Genomic DNA, 17,884 nt, shown 5'->3' with positions numbered 1-17,884 from the left:
TGGCAAACACGAATTTCGGTTTTTAAAAATCCGTGTTAATTGTTGGATCCATAAGCCAATATCAAAACAGTCCTTCCTTCGCCAATGGATCCCATCTCTGCCAACGAGAAGAGGCGAAAATGTATGATGGGCAAGGTTTCCATGTACTGGTTTGATTATTTTACCTAAAACCTGGCATGTCAGTGAACACAATGCTATCGTCTGAAAGCCATAATAGTGAAAAATAGCACATTTATTTTAATATTTAGTTGAGTTATTGTTTGACAGACGTAACCGAGACCAGGCTCTTTTACAGGTAGATTAATTATACATTCTACTGCTTAGCCTAAATTGCTCATGTGTCACATTTAAGTGATGAGTCGCGCGCGGCGCGTTCAGTTTGTGTTTATTTTGTTTTTTCTCTTCTAACCCCGTCCAACACTGTGGGCTTGTCGCTGAACTGACATTTTAGTTGCAGGTCTATCATCATTATTGTCCAATATCGACAACCTGCAAGCAATAATAATAATAATAATAATAATAATAATAATAATAATAATAATAATACTCAGATATTGTGCAATGACTAGCCTAGACCTAAAATCCATAGTTTTGTGGGGAATCTGCGTCATGGAAGTAAAGCTACAAAATCACTAAATAAAATGTGTCAATTCAACAAGGCGTAAAATGTTACCTGATTTTACAGGTCAAATAGCATAACTTCTTCTGCCGCTGAGCATTCTCGTAATCACAAAAATAGTCTTTAGTCACCCAGTGATTCACTTTAAAAGACAGAGACATCTTAATTTGACGTACTGAAAATGATATTTATTTATCCATTTACAATAATTTCATATAAACCTGTTAAAGGAACAGTGAGATGCTTTTGGTGTAAGTCAAACAGTTAAGAACCCTATTTCAGTAATAAGCACAGACAGTAAACATACCACAAATAAATTAATAGATCAATTAACAAGAATGCTTATACAAACATCTCATCTTTAACATAACTTTTGTCTTGTCATTTCGCCTTGTTTTTTATTCGGCCAACACATGCAGCCGAAGTTGTAAAATGGTATTTTTTTTATTCGTTCCCTTTTTTGCGGTGAGACGTGTTTCTTTACAGCCTACAAAAATGAAGTTCGCAAAGTCCTTTTCAGCCTACACTGTCTATCCTTGAACCAAGTCTCGCATGCTGTGCATGTGGAACCGGGAACGGTGTCCCAGTTTTGTTCAATCATTTGTAAATAATGTCAGTTTAGTCAAACCAAACTAAACGAAACCAAATATGATATGATACTTTTTAAAAGACTTTTTAAAAACCTACAACCACAGATAACGCGACCCCTACATATGACGACTGCCTGTCTATAAATACTGTACATAAATAAGTTAAATACATCAAATAAATAGCCCAAATAGACGAAGGTTTAGATACAGAGGGTTATTTTCCAATTAATGAGTATAATTTTACTGATAATGTGCAAAATACAATCAAGAGTTGAGAAAAGAAAAAAAATGAAATGCTATCGGCACGTCGTCAGCTCTCATTGACTATTTCTGGTGACGAATTTCAGAACCTGAGTAAATCGTTCCCTCTGTTTAAAATGGCGGGGTTGAAAGAATAAAAAAAAACACACATTGAGCGTTCATCATCATTAGGTGAAACTCATAGAAACCGTGTGCTCCAGTGCTTTGCGCCGCAGAGAAGCGATGCTACTCCCTCTCCACACATCGCTATCCGGGGAGCTGCAGAGCTGGGGAGAGCCGGTGACATTAGTGGGGCCAGAGAGGGACGCTGGGACCATCCCGCCGAATGTGGGTTGGTACAGGTGGGATTGAAGGCCACCCCCGTTGGATGACAACCCATTGGAGAGGCCCATCGAATTTGAATGATGGTTACCCGACAGACTGCACTGGGACAGGGACTGGGCCATGGCCTGCTGCCTACCCAGGGTTGGCGGGAGTTGGAGCTGTGAAACCCCGGGCATACCAGCTGCAGCCCAACGGGTGTCATTGGCATGAAAAGAACATAGGCTATCCCCCATCGCTGCTGCAGCCGCCGCCGCTGATGGGAACTGAGGCAGACCGTGCGTGGGCAGCAAGGTGCCGGGAGCACGGAAAACGTTGGTGGTCTTCTTGCGCTTCTTCCACTTGGCACGTCGGTTCTGGAACCAAACCTGGAAGAAGAAAACAAATAATAATGAAACACCAAATAAACTTTAATTAATAATGACATTCAATATACAGTCGAGTAATGCTCTGCGTTGTCGATTGCGCATTATTTTGATGTTCAACATAAGGCAACATTAACATAATCTTTCCCCGAGATATTTCACACTCCTTAAATGCTACAAACCATGCCGCTGCTTGAACTAAAACGGCAGTGGCGCAAGAAATGGCACTCGAAACTACAGTCGATTAATTTAATACAAATAAGATTTCAAAGTAATTTTATTTTGGCTCCTTGTTCATATATATGCATTTGAGATGCATTCCAGCATATATTTCAAGCATAATGATATTTCCTCCCTGTGCAAACAGGGCGTGATAATAATGGAAGCCTCCGTGTTATCCAGAGGTTTATAGAGACCTCAGCCCATAAGGCTAATGATTAATGGGCGCTAGTAGCCGGAACATCACATTAAAAGTTTTATCTTTTATTCATTTCAAGAAGTCAGTTGTGAAAACGGGGGGTATAAATCATGTTACGCACACAAGAATGCATTATATAACAAAAAAGCCGTCGACCATATAGTTTGCCCTTCCTCTTATGAAGATATTATATTTGATGGTCCATTCCTTGGAGGGTGAACGATAAATGTTCATGCTGCTACACTAGAATAATAAAATAGTAAATACCCGGGCACAACTATCAGACACTTTCCAAGGACCAGTTATGACACCCACGACGTGAACCCATGGGTAATAGTTTTTTTGACTAATGACAGTTTACATCTTCAATTGCCATTATATGATTTGCATTATTTTCACATTCATGATAATAGCCCATGCTCTGTTATAAATAATAATGGCTTTTGTTGATGATTATGTTTTGTTTATGTCACGCGCATGAGCCTATTATTTACATTAATATATACGCATATTTATTTCTTGGAGTAAAACATCCACAAATACCTTGCTGCATTAACTATAAAAGGAAAAACTATGCGAAGTAAATGCTTAGGCTATGTTTGTATATTTTCCTATTCTTAAATTTGCCTGCGATTCCACCTGAACCTTAATCGAACATATCCAGTCAGTCCACCCTGTCAATCCTTGGGCAGCCAGGTTTACACAGAGAAGTGCGAGTGCTAGTTATTTTACCTGCATGTTACACTATGCCTTGGATGTTATTGCTGACGTATGGCGTAAGAGCTTTTGGAGACTTGGTAAGGTTCCTTACAGCCAGGCTGAATGTATCTGCTGAACAAGCTCAGACTAGTTTTGCCTTATTTTACGTACAATTAAGTCATTCAGCCATTCGCAGACTGTAAAGATGCAGGGGAAATACTGTCACATTACTTATATCCAGCCGGAAAAAAATGTCTCACCTGCACTCGCGATTCCGTTAAACCGATTCTGAGTGCGAGCTCCTCTCTCATGAAGATATCAGGGTAATGGGTCTTAGCGAAGCTCCTCTCGAGCTCGTTAAGCTGAGCAGGGGTAAAACGGGTCCGGTGACGTTTCTGTTTCTGCTGCTGAGTCTGTTGGTTCGACTGGTTGGAGATCTGCTGATGGTGTTTGTCTTGATCTTTTGAGTTGACCTGCATACCGGAAGGATTGGATCCACTATTAATATCATCTCCTGGGAGAAGTGTTGCGCCCTCAACAGAATCCCCACCCGGGGCCATGTCGCCTGGATGTCCCGTGTCTGATCCTCCAAGTCGACACTTCAAGGCTTCTCTGTGTCCAAGAAGCTCGGATGCATCCTTCATGCCTGGAAATAAATTTCAGTTCAGTTTGTTATAATAGCGTTGTCTCTATGCCATTCCTTATCACTGACCACTTATAGAAATGAACCATCGCATTGCCTTCATCGCATCAAAATCTTGTTAGTGAAGCATATAGTTATTAATTTAATCTCTGAAATCAAATTAAATTATGAACAAAGTCAGGTTATTACAAGTCCAATACTTCTAATTTCTAGGCAAAGTCTCGCGAGTTATTAAATTGAATTCCCAATTAAACTGTCGAAATCTCATTTCATGTTTAAAAGTCGCCCGGTTGAACACCGGACTTCAGCCATCTCAACTCACCGAGACGCGCATCCAGGAGGTCGGCGTGAGATAGCATCCCGCACCGGTCCAGGGTGAAATCCCCCCAAAAACAACACTACAGCCTAAAACTAGTTAAAAGCATATATAGCCTAAATGAGAGAAAATTCAACTTGTGTTTAAAAAGGCGGCACCTCGCATTATAATGTTCTTTACTGGAGCAGGGAGGCGCTTAATAGTTGAGTGAACCCATGAGCTTCCTCCAATAAGAACCAATCAGAGACGGAGTCTGGAAATGTCATCCTCAAGAGCCCACACAACCAACCACTAACAACCACAATCCAGACTCATCCACAATAAGTGTCTCATTAGTTTCAAATCTGATTTATTGTTGTTTCATACCAAAAGCACACACAGTTTAGGATGACTGGGTCAATCTCTCTATGGTTTAGAAATAGAAGAAAAACACTTACACACATACCAAATTTTACGTAAAAATACCTGTTGTTGTAAATCGGTATTAACGATGATGCTACATATGTTAACCTACATTCTTTCAACGGCCGATAGAGCCAGAGGCTCAAAGAAATAACCATGAATGGAGAGAAACCTTTTATCTGCCATAGCAGGGACTTCACGGGTATCTATTATCAGTGATGTAAGATAGGACTTAATTCTGAGCCAAGCGATCCATCTTTTCTCTCTAAGTTTTCCTTTTTTCCCTCCTCCCCAGCCAACAACATATTTCAGATTGGTAATATATTTCTAACCAGTGCAATTTTCAAGATCATTAGGCATTAAGGTAATTAGTGCCAAATCTATAAGCTTTTATCACGTTTATTAGGAATGAAATCAGCATAAATTTGTACCAATTTAGTGCTGTTTAGACTTCACTGACAAGTTAGGAGGTCGTGTTACAAATTATATCAGGAAATTAAGCGCACAAGTTGAAGCAGATTGGCTGAACAAGGATTGAAGACCCACCATCCTAATACTAAACTAAATGAATTAAAAGACATCTTGGGAAAAACTCATTAGGCGATTTTAAACACGTATGTCTTGCTACTTCATGGCCGATTCGGTTCTGAGGCTGTCCGGGTGATCTCGCCATGAACAAAGAGATTACATATTGACCTTGTAATTGCACGTTTGTATCGTTTGTATTTGCAGAAGATACCCCGGCATGTGCTATGGACGGCCGTAAATCTAATATGCTTTGCCGCGTACTCTTTCGCATAGTGCACAAAGGACGCGCTGAAGCGACAATAAGCGCCCTTTCAGGCCTTTTTTGTGCCTTTTTTCGGTCCAGTCGGTCTAGAGAAGCCTATTCTTTTTTCATGAAGAAAATCTTCCCATACCACTGACACCGACAGTGGTTACTTCTGAGTAGGACGACGGGCTCAAATCCGAAGACAGCGCTTACACAAAGAGAGAGGAACCACTTCAACTTGACGCTGCGGAATTTCCAGTCTAACGAATACTAGGATGATATGATGCGCAAGCCACACGCAAGATTTGAGGGTCAGTGATGTTTTTCTTCCTTGATTAAAGGATGAAATAAAATACACCAATCATAACCACTGTTCTACACGGAAGAATAGCCAGCAATAAGTATGTTAGCATAGAAAAATACGGTTGCCGTTTGAAATTTGCTGTTACAATGTGTAAATCTCGAATAAACTGTGGGCTACTTTCTCGTAATTGTTTAGACGCATTGTAACTTTGTGTAGCCTATTTATGAGATGGGTCAATATCCTGCAATAATGTTTAGCCTAAGCTACTTTTTTGTAACCCTTATGTTTGGATTGTATTCTTGCAACGTACGTTAGCATCTAGTTTTTGTTGTCTTTTGTTTAACAGTAAACAGCTGCAATACAATAAAGAAGAAACGTGTATAATGGAACGTGTGTGTAAAAGTCACATAGGCTATTAAATGTAGAAAGGTTGTTCATGGAATGTTCTCATTAGAATTTGCCATTAATATAGTTGAAAAACTCCAGGAAATATGGTGCTAAGGAAACAAGGTGCTCACACCAACAACAAAACAATATAATTGTACCTATTCAAACTTTTTTATTTATTTATCTTGCGTTGTCACTGTAAAATCATTATTATTATTATTATTATTATTATTATTATTATTATTATTATTATTATTAACAGCCCTATCCCATCACCAGTGGCAATAAATTGCTCTTGTAATGGTCATATTTTACAAGATGGCTTGTTATAGCCTACATCGCTGCTCATGACATGAAGGGAATGGCATTTTAGTAATGCCGTTTTATATCTTCTTAATGTTTTGTTGTTCAGGAGATAAAGTAGGCTACAGCCTATGGCCTTAGACAGTCCTTAATATTATGTTAACATAAAAAACTAAACAAAAACACACACAAATGTAAAATATCCAGATATATATAAAGTATAAAAACTGCTTGCCAGGTATTATGATGTCTAATATTAATATTATAGATAAATACACTGACAAACACACGGGGCATTTATAAAAAAGGGGAAAAGAAGGCAAATGAAAACAAATTCATCTTTCTCTCTTTACCTCTCATTTTTCTGTTCTATCAATCTGCATCAATCCAACCCAACCCAAGTTAAAGTATGCAAAAAATCTGATAAAAGCAGACTTGATTGCGTTTGTTCTCTGTCTTGCAGGTCCACCAACTACACAGTTTTAAATAAATAACATGCTCGAGGGAAAAAAAGTGTCTTTCATTCATTCGCAAACTAAATCTCCAACAGCGTATGCCAGAATCATATTTCGCGCAGAGAAAATTGGTTGGTTTTGGACCTGCAGTTGAAAATCATAGCTCTATTTTGCGTTTACATTCGCTCCTGACGGGGATGACGGGAAGGAGGAGAGAGACAGAAGGATAGATATTTGCAGAGAAGGCACTCATTCTCCATTCTGCAAAGCAGGTAGCAAGCTCTGCATCTCATTCTTTAATTAAACTTGTGGCCCTCCATGTGGAGACGATTACGACGTGATATATTCGAAAGATGTATAATTAGGGTCCCAAATAAAATAATCAGCATTGAAGAGCGATTTCCTTGATGAGATGGAGCGGTTGGGTGTCACGGAGTAACCGGGTCCTATTAAGGTGATAATGAGACTTTCAGGGGCGAACCCGTTATCAAAATGTATAAGATGGAATGCGCTCACTTTTGGGGGGTGAGCTGTGTATCCATTTATCAAAACGTTGTTAAATAGTGTCTGAATTATTATGATATGTATATCCACACGATATGCTACAAAATTAATTGACGTTTTTCACGTTTGGACTATTATATGCCTAATGGTCACTTAAGCCATCATTAAAGCTGATTTTCTTTACGATAAGAATGCGATAAGAATAATAGCATCAGAAGTAAGAACAACAAGAACACCACCAAATATACAGAAACAATGGTCCAACTAGCCTAGATCAGTATATTATTATTATTATTATTATTATTATTATTATTATTATGTTTTTATAATAATAATAATAATAATAATAATTAAAAAATAATAATAACAATAATAGCTACTGGCCATGTTGTCCAATGTGGGGAATTCCATAATCAGTTTTACTTAATTTGTACAGGCCTAAAATGAGTTGCCCACTGACCACTTTAGAAAGTGACAGTAAAGAGTTAGGCCTACATTAAACCTATATGACCAATAATGTTTTTGTTAAAAGTTTACAATGGACTGAGGCCCTATTGTTTCATATGAGCTACATTTTATTTTAATAGTTAAAAAGACTGAGACTAGCAATTCACATTTTGTTGTAAAAAACTCTAAATGTAGCCATCACTGGGGGCGCTGTTGGTGGGCCTACAGTGGCTAAGCTCACAATACAATGACCGCACAGACCAACGGTGCTATGGAACACAACTAAAGCAATAGTCAAAAGGCTCTGAAAAATGGAATACATAACCATATATTTCAGCATATCCAGATGGTGTTACAGCAGATAAGTGATTAATAATATTGAAGGATAGGCTTTAAAATATAAACCAATTATGTTGGGATAGTCTGAAACGATTCTCTATAAATGCAAATAAATGCGGATAGCAAGTTTTACACATAGGCTCACATTGGTAAAACGTAAACAGAAAGCGAATATTAGTCGTGTTGCACTAGACCGTATCATAGGCTTTTCTAGAATGGATCACAAATAGCTGCAGCACACCATCAAGATTGTTGACTAATTACAACTGTTAACAAACTGCTGATAAGATTGTTGTAAATACACATGGCTAAGAAAAATAAAAGCTTTGAAACTTTAGTTTTGTTCTTGTTTGTTTACTGAAAAAGCTACATAGACAATCATAGATGTTGAATTTGGTCAAGGGAATAGACTGACTTGCCAAAAATTAAGTACAGAGGAAAAAATGGATTCGTTTGTAAGGGTGTGTGCCTTCCATCAACAAAATGGCTGAAAGTCCAGCAGAGGACAATTTTGAGCAGTGTGCGAGTTCCAGGCCTGACCCTGGTGACCCCTGTGAGTCCATTGACTTCTCAATTTCCACTACCAAAGGGGTTGCTGGGGGTGGGGGTGGGGTGGATTTTGCACCCTCAAACCTTGTTAAGTCCATTCATCCCCACTTGGCACTCTGGAGACGTTTTGTTCTTTTTTAAAGCCAATTTCCACCAATGTCTTGTGATGTGACCCAAAGGACTGCTCTCCTGGTTTGTACCTAAAATGTAGAGATATGTCATCCGCCACCCAATTCTATTAAAAACAGCCCCCCCCCCATGAATGAATGTACATTTCTTAACAGTACATTAAGATCAGAAACCAACTTTCCAACTCCAACCAGTGTGGCACATACAGCTACACTTACATGTTTCCTTTAAATGACGTCAGTCCACATCATAAAGTACAAAACATCTGATAAAGTACTGCCATGCAGTTTACTGTGACAGTCATTATGTGCAATAATTGCACATCATTTCAAGCTATTTATGTGCCACAGGGAGCCGTTATATACATTCTGATCACACTAAGTGTGATAGGGAAAAGCATTACATCTGACAGCCGGGAAAAATCCCTCATGTTATCTACCTGGACACAGAAACTGGATATTTTGGATAAGTTGATTCTTCGATAGAATCAACAATTATCAGAACTTAAGCTAGTTATTCATGGGACAATTCATTTTTTATCCACTTGTTTTTTTCTGGATGGTGGGGAAGTGTAAAATGTTTTTAGCCTCTGGAAGATGGTCCTCTTGATAGATTTCCATTTGAGTTTTTTTTTTTTATATTGCAGCAGAAGAGAAAAGAATACAAATGACGTTTCTTTCCCCTCCTGGACTGTTTTGCACATTCTGCATTCTGCCTTTGGCATAAGGAACCTGCAAAGATTTGACTTGTGCTGCCCTTATTGATGGCGGGTAAAGAAAAGTATTGATGATATCACTCGATTTGAGTAGAACCGAGGCCAATTGGAATCTACAGATATTGGGCTCAAAGTGTTGGTCATCCTTGAATACCTGCAGTCAATATCCCAGTTAATCCAGTCTCATATGACTCTGTTGTACAGTGGGCTTGTATTTACCATCACAGGTCTTTGTGTAAGCCAGGAGGGTGGAAACTTTAAAGAATGCAAAAAAGCTATGAAGTGTAATACAAAGACCTATAGGTTAGATGAAGAGGATATGTTTAAAAAACAAACAAAGAAACAAAAACAAACAAACAAACAAAGAAACAAAACAATAACACTGAGTTTCACCTCAGTTGCACTACGGTGCTCGACTTTGCTAAGACTACTACCATATAGGAGCAAAATGCCTTACAAATATGTTTAGGTGCCTGCCCTAACTTCCTAATTAAAACAAAATGGTGACATTTTTTTATTCATCTGGCTTCCATTAGAGCTAAAACTCCTAATTATTTTCACAGAAACAATTTCATTTTGTATTAATTTTAATAAAACTCTAAATGTCTAATTCATTATAATATATTGCAGTAAATTCAAGTAGTTTATTATAACTATATTTCGTTTAATATTAGATAATTTGTATTTGCATCCCCATGTGCGTGAACTGCAAGTCAATGCAATGCAGCTGTTGTTTTGAATCAGCTACATAACATTTACTTTCCTCTCAGTAAATGAGAAGATATGTGTCAGCATTTTCTATGACTCCAGGTCACAACTGATAAACTTCCCTGTGAATATTATGCATGTTTTACTGAGGTACTCCGCTGCAGTTTTTTATTGAAAAGCAGCATAAACAAAGGAGAAGTGGGGCAAATGGCCTTAGAGGGGTAAGGACTCGGTCCACTGGTCACTTGAGCTACACAAAATTAGGAACATGTGCTGGCAATTATTAACAAATTCCATCATAATCAGATAATGCAATTAATTGGATCAGCAAATTAAATGGCAGAATAATTCATTTCTGTAACCTTGTATAACATTTCAGCCTGACCTACCAAACCACTAATCTTCTATGAGCAGACAATAATCAATGATGGATGAATATGTAAACTCCTGAGAGAGGCCTTAGTTTTGTTCACAGAGATACGGGGATACTTTCTTACTCCCAAAGACGGCTTTCCAAGGGTTCTGAAAAGAACAATAGAGGCCTATCTGCCGCTTCCCCGTACCTTTGTTTATTGTTTTCCCATTTACTGAGCTGTGGGTCTAGACACAGAGCTTGCAGAAGCACAAAACCAAAGCAGGTGTATACAGGTGGTGCATAAAGGCTAGATGCCTAAAAAAATCAACATCACATTATATACCACTTCCCTGTTAGATGTCTTGACACAATAGTGTATGAAGAACACTTAGAACTATTTTCACTGTACAGTTCAGTGATAACTCAAAGAAATGGTCTAAACTTATGGGGTTAACTAAAGGTCAATACCAACTGGGACCAGAAGCAGTCAGGGTTCCAAATGACATTTTTATGTTCCATGTGACTATGTTTTTTGGAGTTTAAAGAAATGTTTTTCAAACACAATCATCCCTAATATGGAAAAATAACACCCTGCCATATTTTTTGTAATTAAAAAATCAATCATTTTAAATATGCTATACTATTTATTGGTATAATATTTTGCTTTTTAAACAATATGGCATTTGTGAAGCAGCTGATTGATCAATTAAAATATTTCTTGGAGTGATTTAAGTGTGAGATAGGCCTACCATCTTTTAAATATTTAGATCTTGGAGTTCATACACTTTTTTGGTGTGTTAAACCTTTGGCTGATCCCAGTTGTCAGGTCAGTTTATCCTATACAATAGTTGGGAGATCAGATCTTATGTGACAGAATATGCCACTCAACTACTTGTACAGGCCATGGTCCTTTCCCAATTAAACAATTGCAATGCATTGTTAGCTGGCTTACCTCCTCTGTAGTTTTATTCTATTCTATTCTATTCTATTCTATACTATTCTATTGGCTTCCCATAGCAGCCATAATTTAATTGAAATCCCTCATTCTGGCCTACAGGACACTTACGGGATCTGCACCTTGCTATCTTAATTCCGGCCCAGCTCTTCGTCCTCTCTTGCCCATTGCGTACCTCTGATGAGTGTCTGCTATGTTCGCCTTCCATCAACACTAAAAGGTCAAGACTCTACCTCTATGATTCCTTTTGGTGGAAGGATTTATCTAATACTCTTTGTTCTAGCGATAGTTTTAGGATCTTCAAAAAGCATCTTGGTATCATTCCTTTCAGAGTCTTTAGACACATTAGACACTAATTCATTCTTACATAGGTATGGTTTGTATATACAGTATTAATGGTTACTGTTATTATTCTGTTCAATGTTATTGAGTCTATTACTAATTTTGATAATTGTTTTTAATTTAGGCTATATGACTACTTTCAACTGTTACATTCATTTTGCTGTTAATGTAATGTTCATAGACATCAATGTAACTCACTTTGGACAAAAGTGTTTGCTAAGAACTATACATGAACATTAAATGATTAAGTAAAGTGCTGTATAAATATCAGCTTTAATCTTCAAACAAAAAATGTATGTATTGTAATGTTTTTGTTTTCTTTTCCTAACACAATACAATCAACACCCATGTGCACAAAGGGGTACATTTTGAGAGAATGACATTTTCTAGCCATCCACTTTGTATATTGTCTTTTAGTAGCAATTACAAGTCTAAGGTATCTTGTGGATGTCTGAACAAGATTAGCATATTGCGAATTTGGTATTTTTGCCCATTCTTTCTTGCCAAGATGGTCTAACTCTGCCAACCAATAAAGACAACATGACTAGACTCCAATCCACATATTGAACAAAACAGATTTGATCAGATTCAAGTCAGGGCTTTGGCCAGGCCATTCCAAAATACTCCTCTTGTTTTACAAGCCATTCCATAGAGGCCTTTGCCAGGTGTTTTGGGTCGCTGTCCTTCTCAGACATGAATGGTCACCAGAGGTCTCCTGCTGACTGAAACGACACAGACTTCTCCTCAGGGTTTGCTCTGTTTTGGGCTCCATCCATCTTGTCCTGCCCTGATGGCAACAAGCTTCCCTGTTCCTCCCCCTGCTGACACAAACAGCCCCAGGCTAGGCCCCTCCACCACCACCAGCACGCTTGACAGCAGGGGCTGGTGTTAACAGGCTTTAGGGCTGCATTTGGTTCGGGGCCAAACACACAGCTTTGCTTTCGGGTCAAATTGCCCAGCTTCAATAGCACTGGACCACAGTGTCCTCATCCAAAAGCTTTTTCGTCCCATGCTGTCTTGAAAAGAAAAAAACAATGGACACTTCCAACAAGTGGCTTCCTCCTAGTCTCTCTTGTAAGGAGGCCAAAGAGGTTGTTGATAACTGGATCGTTTCTTCCTTCATTTCAACCAATAAGCTCTGCAGCTCTCCAAGTTGTTGTTGGCCTCTTGGCCACATCTCGAACAATTGACCTCGTTGCTCAGTTGTGGTATTTCGCTATGATGACCTGACGTTTGTAGTTGGCCTATATTTTTTTCCATTTTGATGCATCAAACTGTATTGTGTTACTAGGGGGTTTGATACAATGAACTGTGCTGTCCTACTAGGGGGGTTGATACAATGAACTGTTCTTAGCTAATGTGTATGACCTCTTATTTTAACCCTCCTGATATTATTATGTCTAAGTTCCACAAGAAGGTGTTTGGTCCTCATAAAAGCCGTGCTGATTGGATCAGTAGCTCCGTATGGGACAGGATGTTTATACAACTCAATACAAATAGATTAGAAACGAAATCATTTACACCTGCCTAATGTGTTTAGTGTGATTACTTGACAAAACTGAATACTTCTCTTAATCTCAACATTTAGATGATTAAGAGAAGAATCTTTAGGTATCAGGTTTCAAATTCCATTTTAAATTATGTTTATATTGGACTATGCTCCATAGCAAAATGAGAAATCATCTATGGGAGATGAATACTTTCTGAAAGCACTGAAAAATAATAGAGAAACTATCATTCTAATACAGACGCATCCTATGATCAAACCACTGCATCTTAGTGTTTCACTACACATAGGAATTTGATATTCATTGTGGTGAGACATATATATGAATGCACGTTTTCAGATGTGGTCTTTCGCAAAATGTTTATGTTTAAATGGTGAAGATACATACATACATCACTTGGTGTGGAAAACTACAGTCTGACAGCTGTGCAACGAATATCTACACATGCTGCTAACAGAATAAAAGCAAACAAACTAGCAGAAATAAACGTTCACTAATGTAGTCAATGGGGCACACTGCTGCGCATTCGATTGGTGGTAAACAAGACGTATTGCCGCAGTAATCAAGCACTTATTGTGAGACATAATACAATCATTACCCAGGAAATGTCATAAGCCTCATGTTGTGCACTACTGGACATTTTTTGAGTGTGAGTTTTGGAAGTGGAAAGAAAGACCATATAAATTACCTGGCCACACAATTTAAAATTTGTGTATAAGCTCAGGTAAACATACCTGCATTTTAACACTGAATGCATGCTTTATCCAGATGTTTCCCTGACATACCAGACAGAAATGTCAGCTCAAAACAGCATTACTTGACATCTAGATGCATTTAGATACACATGCATAGATGTGTTTACATGCTTCTTGTTTTATATTACTGAGTCTATTAGTTGGTACATGGCTTGTCTATAAACTTTGTAAAAATCACCCTGTGCTTTCAGAAATGACAACTCACTTATGCAAAATGTTTCACTTGGACTTCTCGAAACAGCAAACGTGTCACATTGTCTTGTTATTATTATATGTCAGGCTCCAGCTCTAACTCATGTACTCCTTCAAGCTGGGTCAAAGAGAGCCAATGGGCCACTGCTTCAAACAAGTGGTGGGTAATGATCTTAAAAAGCCCTAGATTTCACCATATTTACACATTTAGTCACAGGGCATGGCGGGTGTCGAACGCCTGGCCTGCCAACGTTGCGTCTGTAGTTTTCATACTAACGCTATAAATCTGCCAATTTGCAACCCAGCTGCATGCTCATTAGCTGCCATCCGTGGCGGTTCAGCTTCTTTCTGCTCATTCCACTAATCTCCTGTCTTTTCTCCATTTATTTGCCACTTTCTCTGCTGCTTGTCCACAAAACTACAGCACTACCCCTCCTAAGATTAATTGATCATCAATTTAGCCCTAATTTGGACCAAGTCAGGTGGTAAATGGGCTACTTTTACTTGATTGTTACTGAAATGTGTGCAAGTACATTGATAAATTTTGATTATTTATCAATTACGGCCAAATGAGGTAAATCTATTGAATAAATTCTAGCCTGATTGCCGTAATAGAGTTTGAAAATATCACTATTGATAATGATTCTGGCTAATAGTCTTTTTCCGGCCCTGGTTGCTGGCTTGTCGGAGTGACAACAAAGAATTCATTTTTCAGGAAATCATCTGTGTGTGCCAGGGCAATCCTTCATTAATCAGTTACATTATGGGGCTGCTCCTCAGTAATGTGTGTATCTTTGCTTAGAAAGCCTGAAACACTTTGTCATATTTTGTGTCAATTACCAGTAATTTTAATACATTTCCATCACAGCATTGTGTTTTGGTTAGCATATGCTACGGTAAGTGTCTCAAGTCTTCTTTATTTGAATCGTGTCACCAAATGAGAGTGACACCAGGTGTAGTGGCAGCACCTCTATGACTCTGCATCCTACCACGACAGCCCTAAATCAACATGTAATCATGTGTCCAAAATATCAAGGGCCAATTAAAGCAATTACTACAAAGGAATACATTCCCTGGAACAAACTGATTTCAAATTGCCTGACAAACTCTGTGACATAAACATGTGCAAACTAATATGAATTGAGGTGGTTTCTTTTACAGTGCCACTTTACTTTCCCCTGCTTCTTCATAAAGGAGTTTAGTGGATTTGTGGAGGATTTCAAAAACATTAATTCAACTTTTAGTAACACCACAGCAGCTGGTGAGGTTAGGGTCACAATGTGAACTGACAGGGGATAGTGTGTATAATACAATGAGATTAGTTTCTGAGTTTAAATATAGCAAATGTGTATCTGATACCACACCATGTGATACTGTTTGTCACAAACTGTACTAATGTCTATGGACCCCAAAACTCTGGAAACATTTTGAAATTAAGAAAAACTTATGTAGTTTGTGAGTGTATTTTTTATACTTGTATACTTGTCTTTAGTAAATCAATGCACACATGTACATATTAAACAGAGACACCAATCTATATATCTTGCAAAATTGTCAAATAATCACCATTATGACCCTATATACAAGCATATCAATTACAGCCCACACATTCGGGCAATGGTATTACAGAAGAGGAACAACAGAAAAAGAATAAAGTTCCTTTCGCGGCTTTACAACGACGTGATTAATGTACTGAATCTACAGTAGGCTATTTTAGTATTTCATCGGAAAAACCTCGGTGTCTCCCTTTTCCCTGACCGTTGATTATTAGTATTTTCCTTGTTTTCCAAACTAATAAGTGCCACCATCAAGCAGTTGGACGCTCTTGGAGGCTGCAGACATGCTGCTTGCCCTAATTGATATTGAACGAGCCGCTGGTAGACGAGAACGGGGCCACTGCTGGATAATTTGCGCTTTAATCAGCGTTTGTAATGAGAGCTGCTGATTAAGGCTGTTTGGAAATAAAAGAGAGTTAAAAAGAACGTCTGTCAGGGTCCGGTGATAATTCACGAGTAATTGTCGTGATTAGAGAAAACTGGATGACTTTGGGTCTTTCTAATGCAAACGGAACCCATAGGGCTGGCGGTGAGTTTTTATATGCTCGGATCCATGGATTGCCAACCCTTGAGAGATCCCTACTGAGCGCATATTAATAGTTCTGGACAATGACGACACAACAGTGGTATTCCAAGGGGATGGAGCGATCCATACGGAGAGGAATAGCCTACAGAAATAAATAAGATTGGTTGCCAGACCTGGAAAGGTGAAATGTGGTTTACGGAGCCTTTCAGAACCATGGACAGATCCACCAATGCACATTGCCTTTTCAGAGGACTCCTCGTCTAATTCAGATAATGAAAGCATAGGCCTATCTACAAATGTGTGAAGTCTGATGTCTATCTGATTAAAACATTTCTTAGGTTGGAACGTGTGTGTTAACATGGTTCGGCAATTAAGAAATGGTGGCGATGGTCAACGGGGCGTCGGGTATCAGCTGGTTGAGAGACGGTACGTGCCTTACTGACACACACAAGCGCGCTCTCTCTCAGTGTGTGTGTATGTGTATGTGGGCGCGCGCCTATCTGTCTTTCTATCCATCTAGATATCTATCTAAAGCACCAAAACACACAAATTCAGAATAGCACTGATGCCCTTAGCTCAACGCGATGGCGTTGTACCAGTACGAGTCTGGTGTCCCGGGTAGGACCTGTAACGCTCTTAAAGCGCCAGTTTCAGCGGCAGATTAGCCCCATCTATCCGGTGTCAATGGCTGTCTTGTTGAGAAAATCGGTGAGTAAACAGGACTGACAGAGAGGGGGGCTTTGCTGATTACTCATACAAATAGACTGCAATGCCCCTCCGGGATGTCGACCCTCCCCCCTTCCCAGTCGGCGTCTCCAAGGCCCCCTGTCCTGGTGTTTCCACATTGTCCCGCCATCAATCATTCCATTGTGTCCTGGATGTTATATAGAGTCGCTTAATATCCCAACCTTCATCTCTTTTTACGTAGAGAATGATGCTCCACCAGGGACACGCGGCTCCGTGGTATGAGACCAACAGACAAGGCGACATAAAGTGATTTAAAGAGATGGCTGGGCGATAAAGGAGCGCCCTAGGCGTCTCACTTAAGAGGGGGGATTTAGAGTAGGGACGCACAAGCCAAAAATTCCCAACCATAATTAAACATGATTCCTGAAAGGCCTCAAAAATGGTTTGAGAAGTAAGCCAAAAATCAGAAGTGAAAGAAAAAGACAGGAATGTGTGCAATCGCTATTGATTTAATTTACACCATATAGCCCGGGGGAGTTCTTCCAATATCTCAGGTAAAGAGAAAAGGCTATTCCAACAGATGCTTGAAATGTGTATGACCTGTTGGGTAGAAAACAGAAAATATCTAAATTTTCTAGTAAACAGCCGATTAAAACTAATTTATAGGGAAAGGTCTACAAAACACATCTTTTTTTATCTATTTTTTTCGAATATGGAGGTTGAACATTTAACATTTATTTTTGAAACAGAAATATTATGTAA

General features: G+C 38.8%; 1 protein-coding gene across 2 annotated transcripts; it reads right to left on the bottom strand.

The window, feature by feature from the left end:
* Nucleotides 1-1,637: 1,637 nt before the first annotated feature.
* On the bottom strand, nt 1,638-4,275 carry otpb (orthopedia homeobox b). Of its 2 annotated transcripts, none has more exons than XM_076270769.1 (3): nt 4,206-4,275; nt 3,534-3,925; nt 1,638-2,159 (listed from the first exon to the last, which is right to left on the bottom strand). In XM_076270769.1, exons 1-3 carry the CDS (start codon nt 4,273-4,275, stop codon nt 1,638-1,640), a joined length of 984 nt encoding a protein of 327 aa, XP_076126884.1. The 2 variants fall into 2 exon arrangements, with proteins under 2 accessions (XP_076126884.1, XP_076126885.1); XM_076270770.1 differs by having other exon boundaries at nt 3,534-3,919; nt 4,239-4,275.
* Nucleotides 4,276-17,884: the final 13,609 nt, after the last annotated feature.

Source organism: Alosa pseudoharengus, unplaced genomic scaffold, assembly GCF_046254945.1.
Source record: "Alosa pseudoharengus isolate Yale_2024_CS ecotype anadromous, Long Island Sound unplaced genomic scaffold, YU_APseudo_1.1 YU_APseudo_1.1_scf_6, whole genome shotgun sequence".
Lineage (NCBI taxonomy): Eukaryota > Metazoa > Chordata > Actinopteri > Clupeiformes > Clupeidae > Alosa > Alosa pseudoharengus.
This window is presented reverse-complemented; position numbering and strand designations above follow the sequence as displayed.

What these genes read in the sequence shown, in the direction of transcription:
- otpb (XM_076270769.1), bottom strand. Translation starts at nt 4,275, where the DNA reads ATGCTATCTCACGCCGACCTCCTGGATGCGCGTCTCGGTGAGTTGAGA. An exon ending in GCTGAAGTCCGGTGTTCAAC is followed by an intron (nt 3,926 to 4,205) that starts CGGGCGACTTTT and finishes ACTGAAATTTAT; the next exon opens with TTCCAGGCATGAAGGATGCA. An exon ending in TAACGGAATCGCGAGTGCAG is followed by an intron (nt 2,160 to 3,533) that starts GTGAGACATTTT and finishes TTCTTCTTCCAG; the next exon opens with GTTTGGTTCCAGAACCGACG.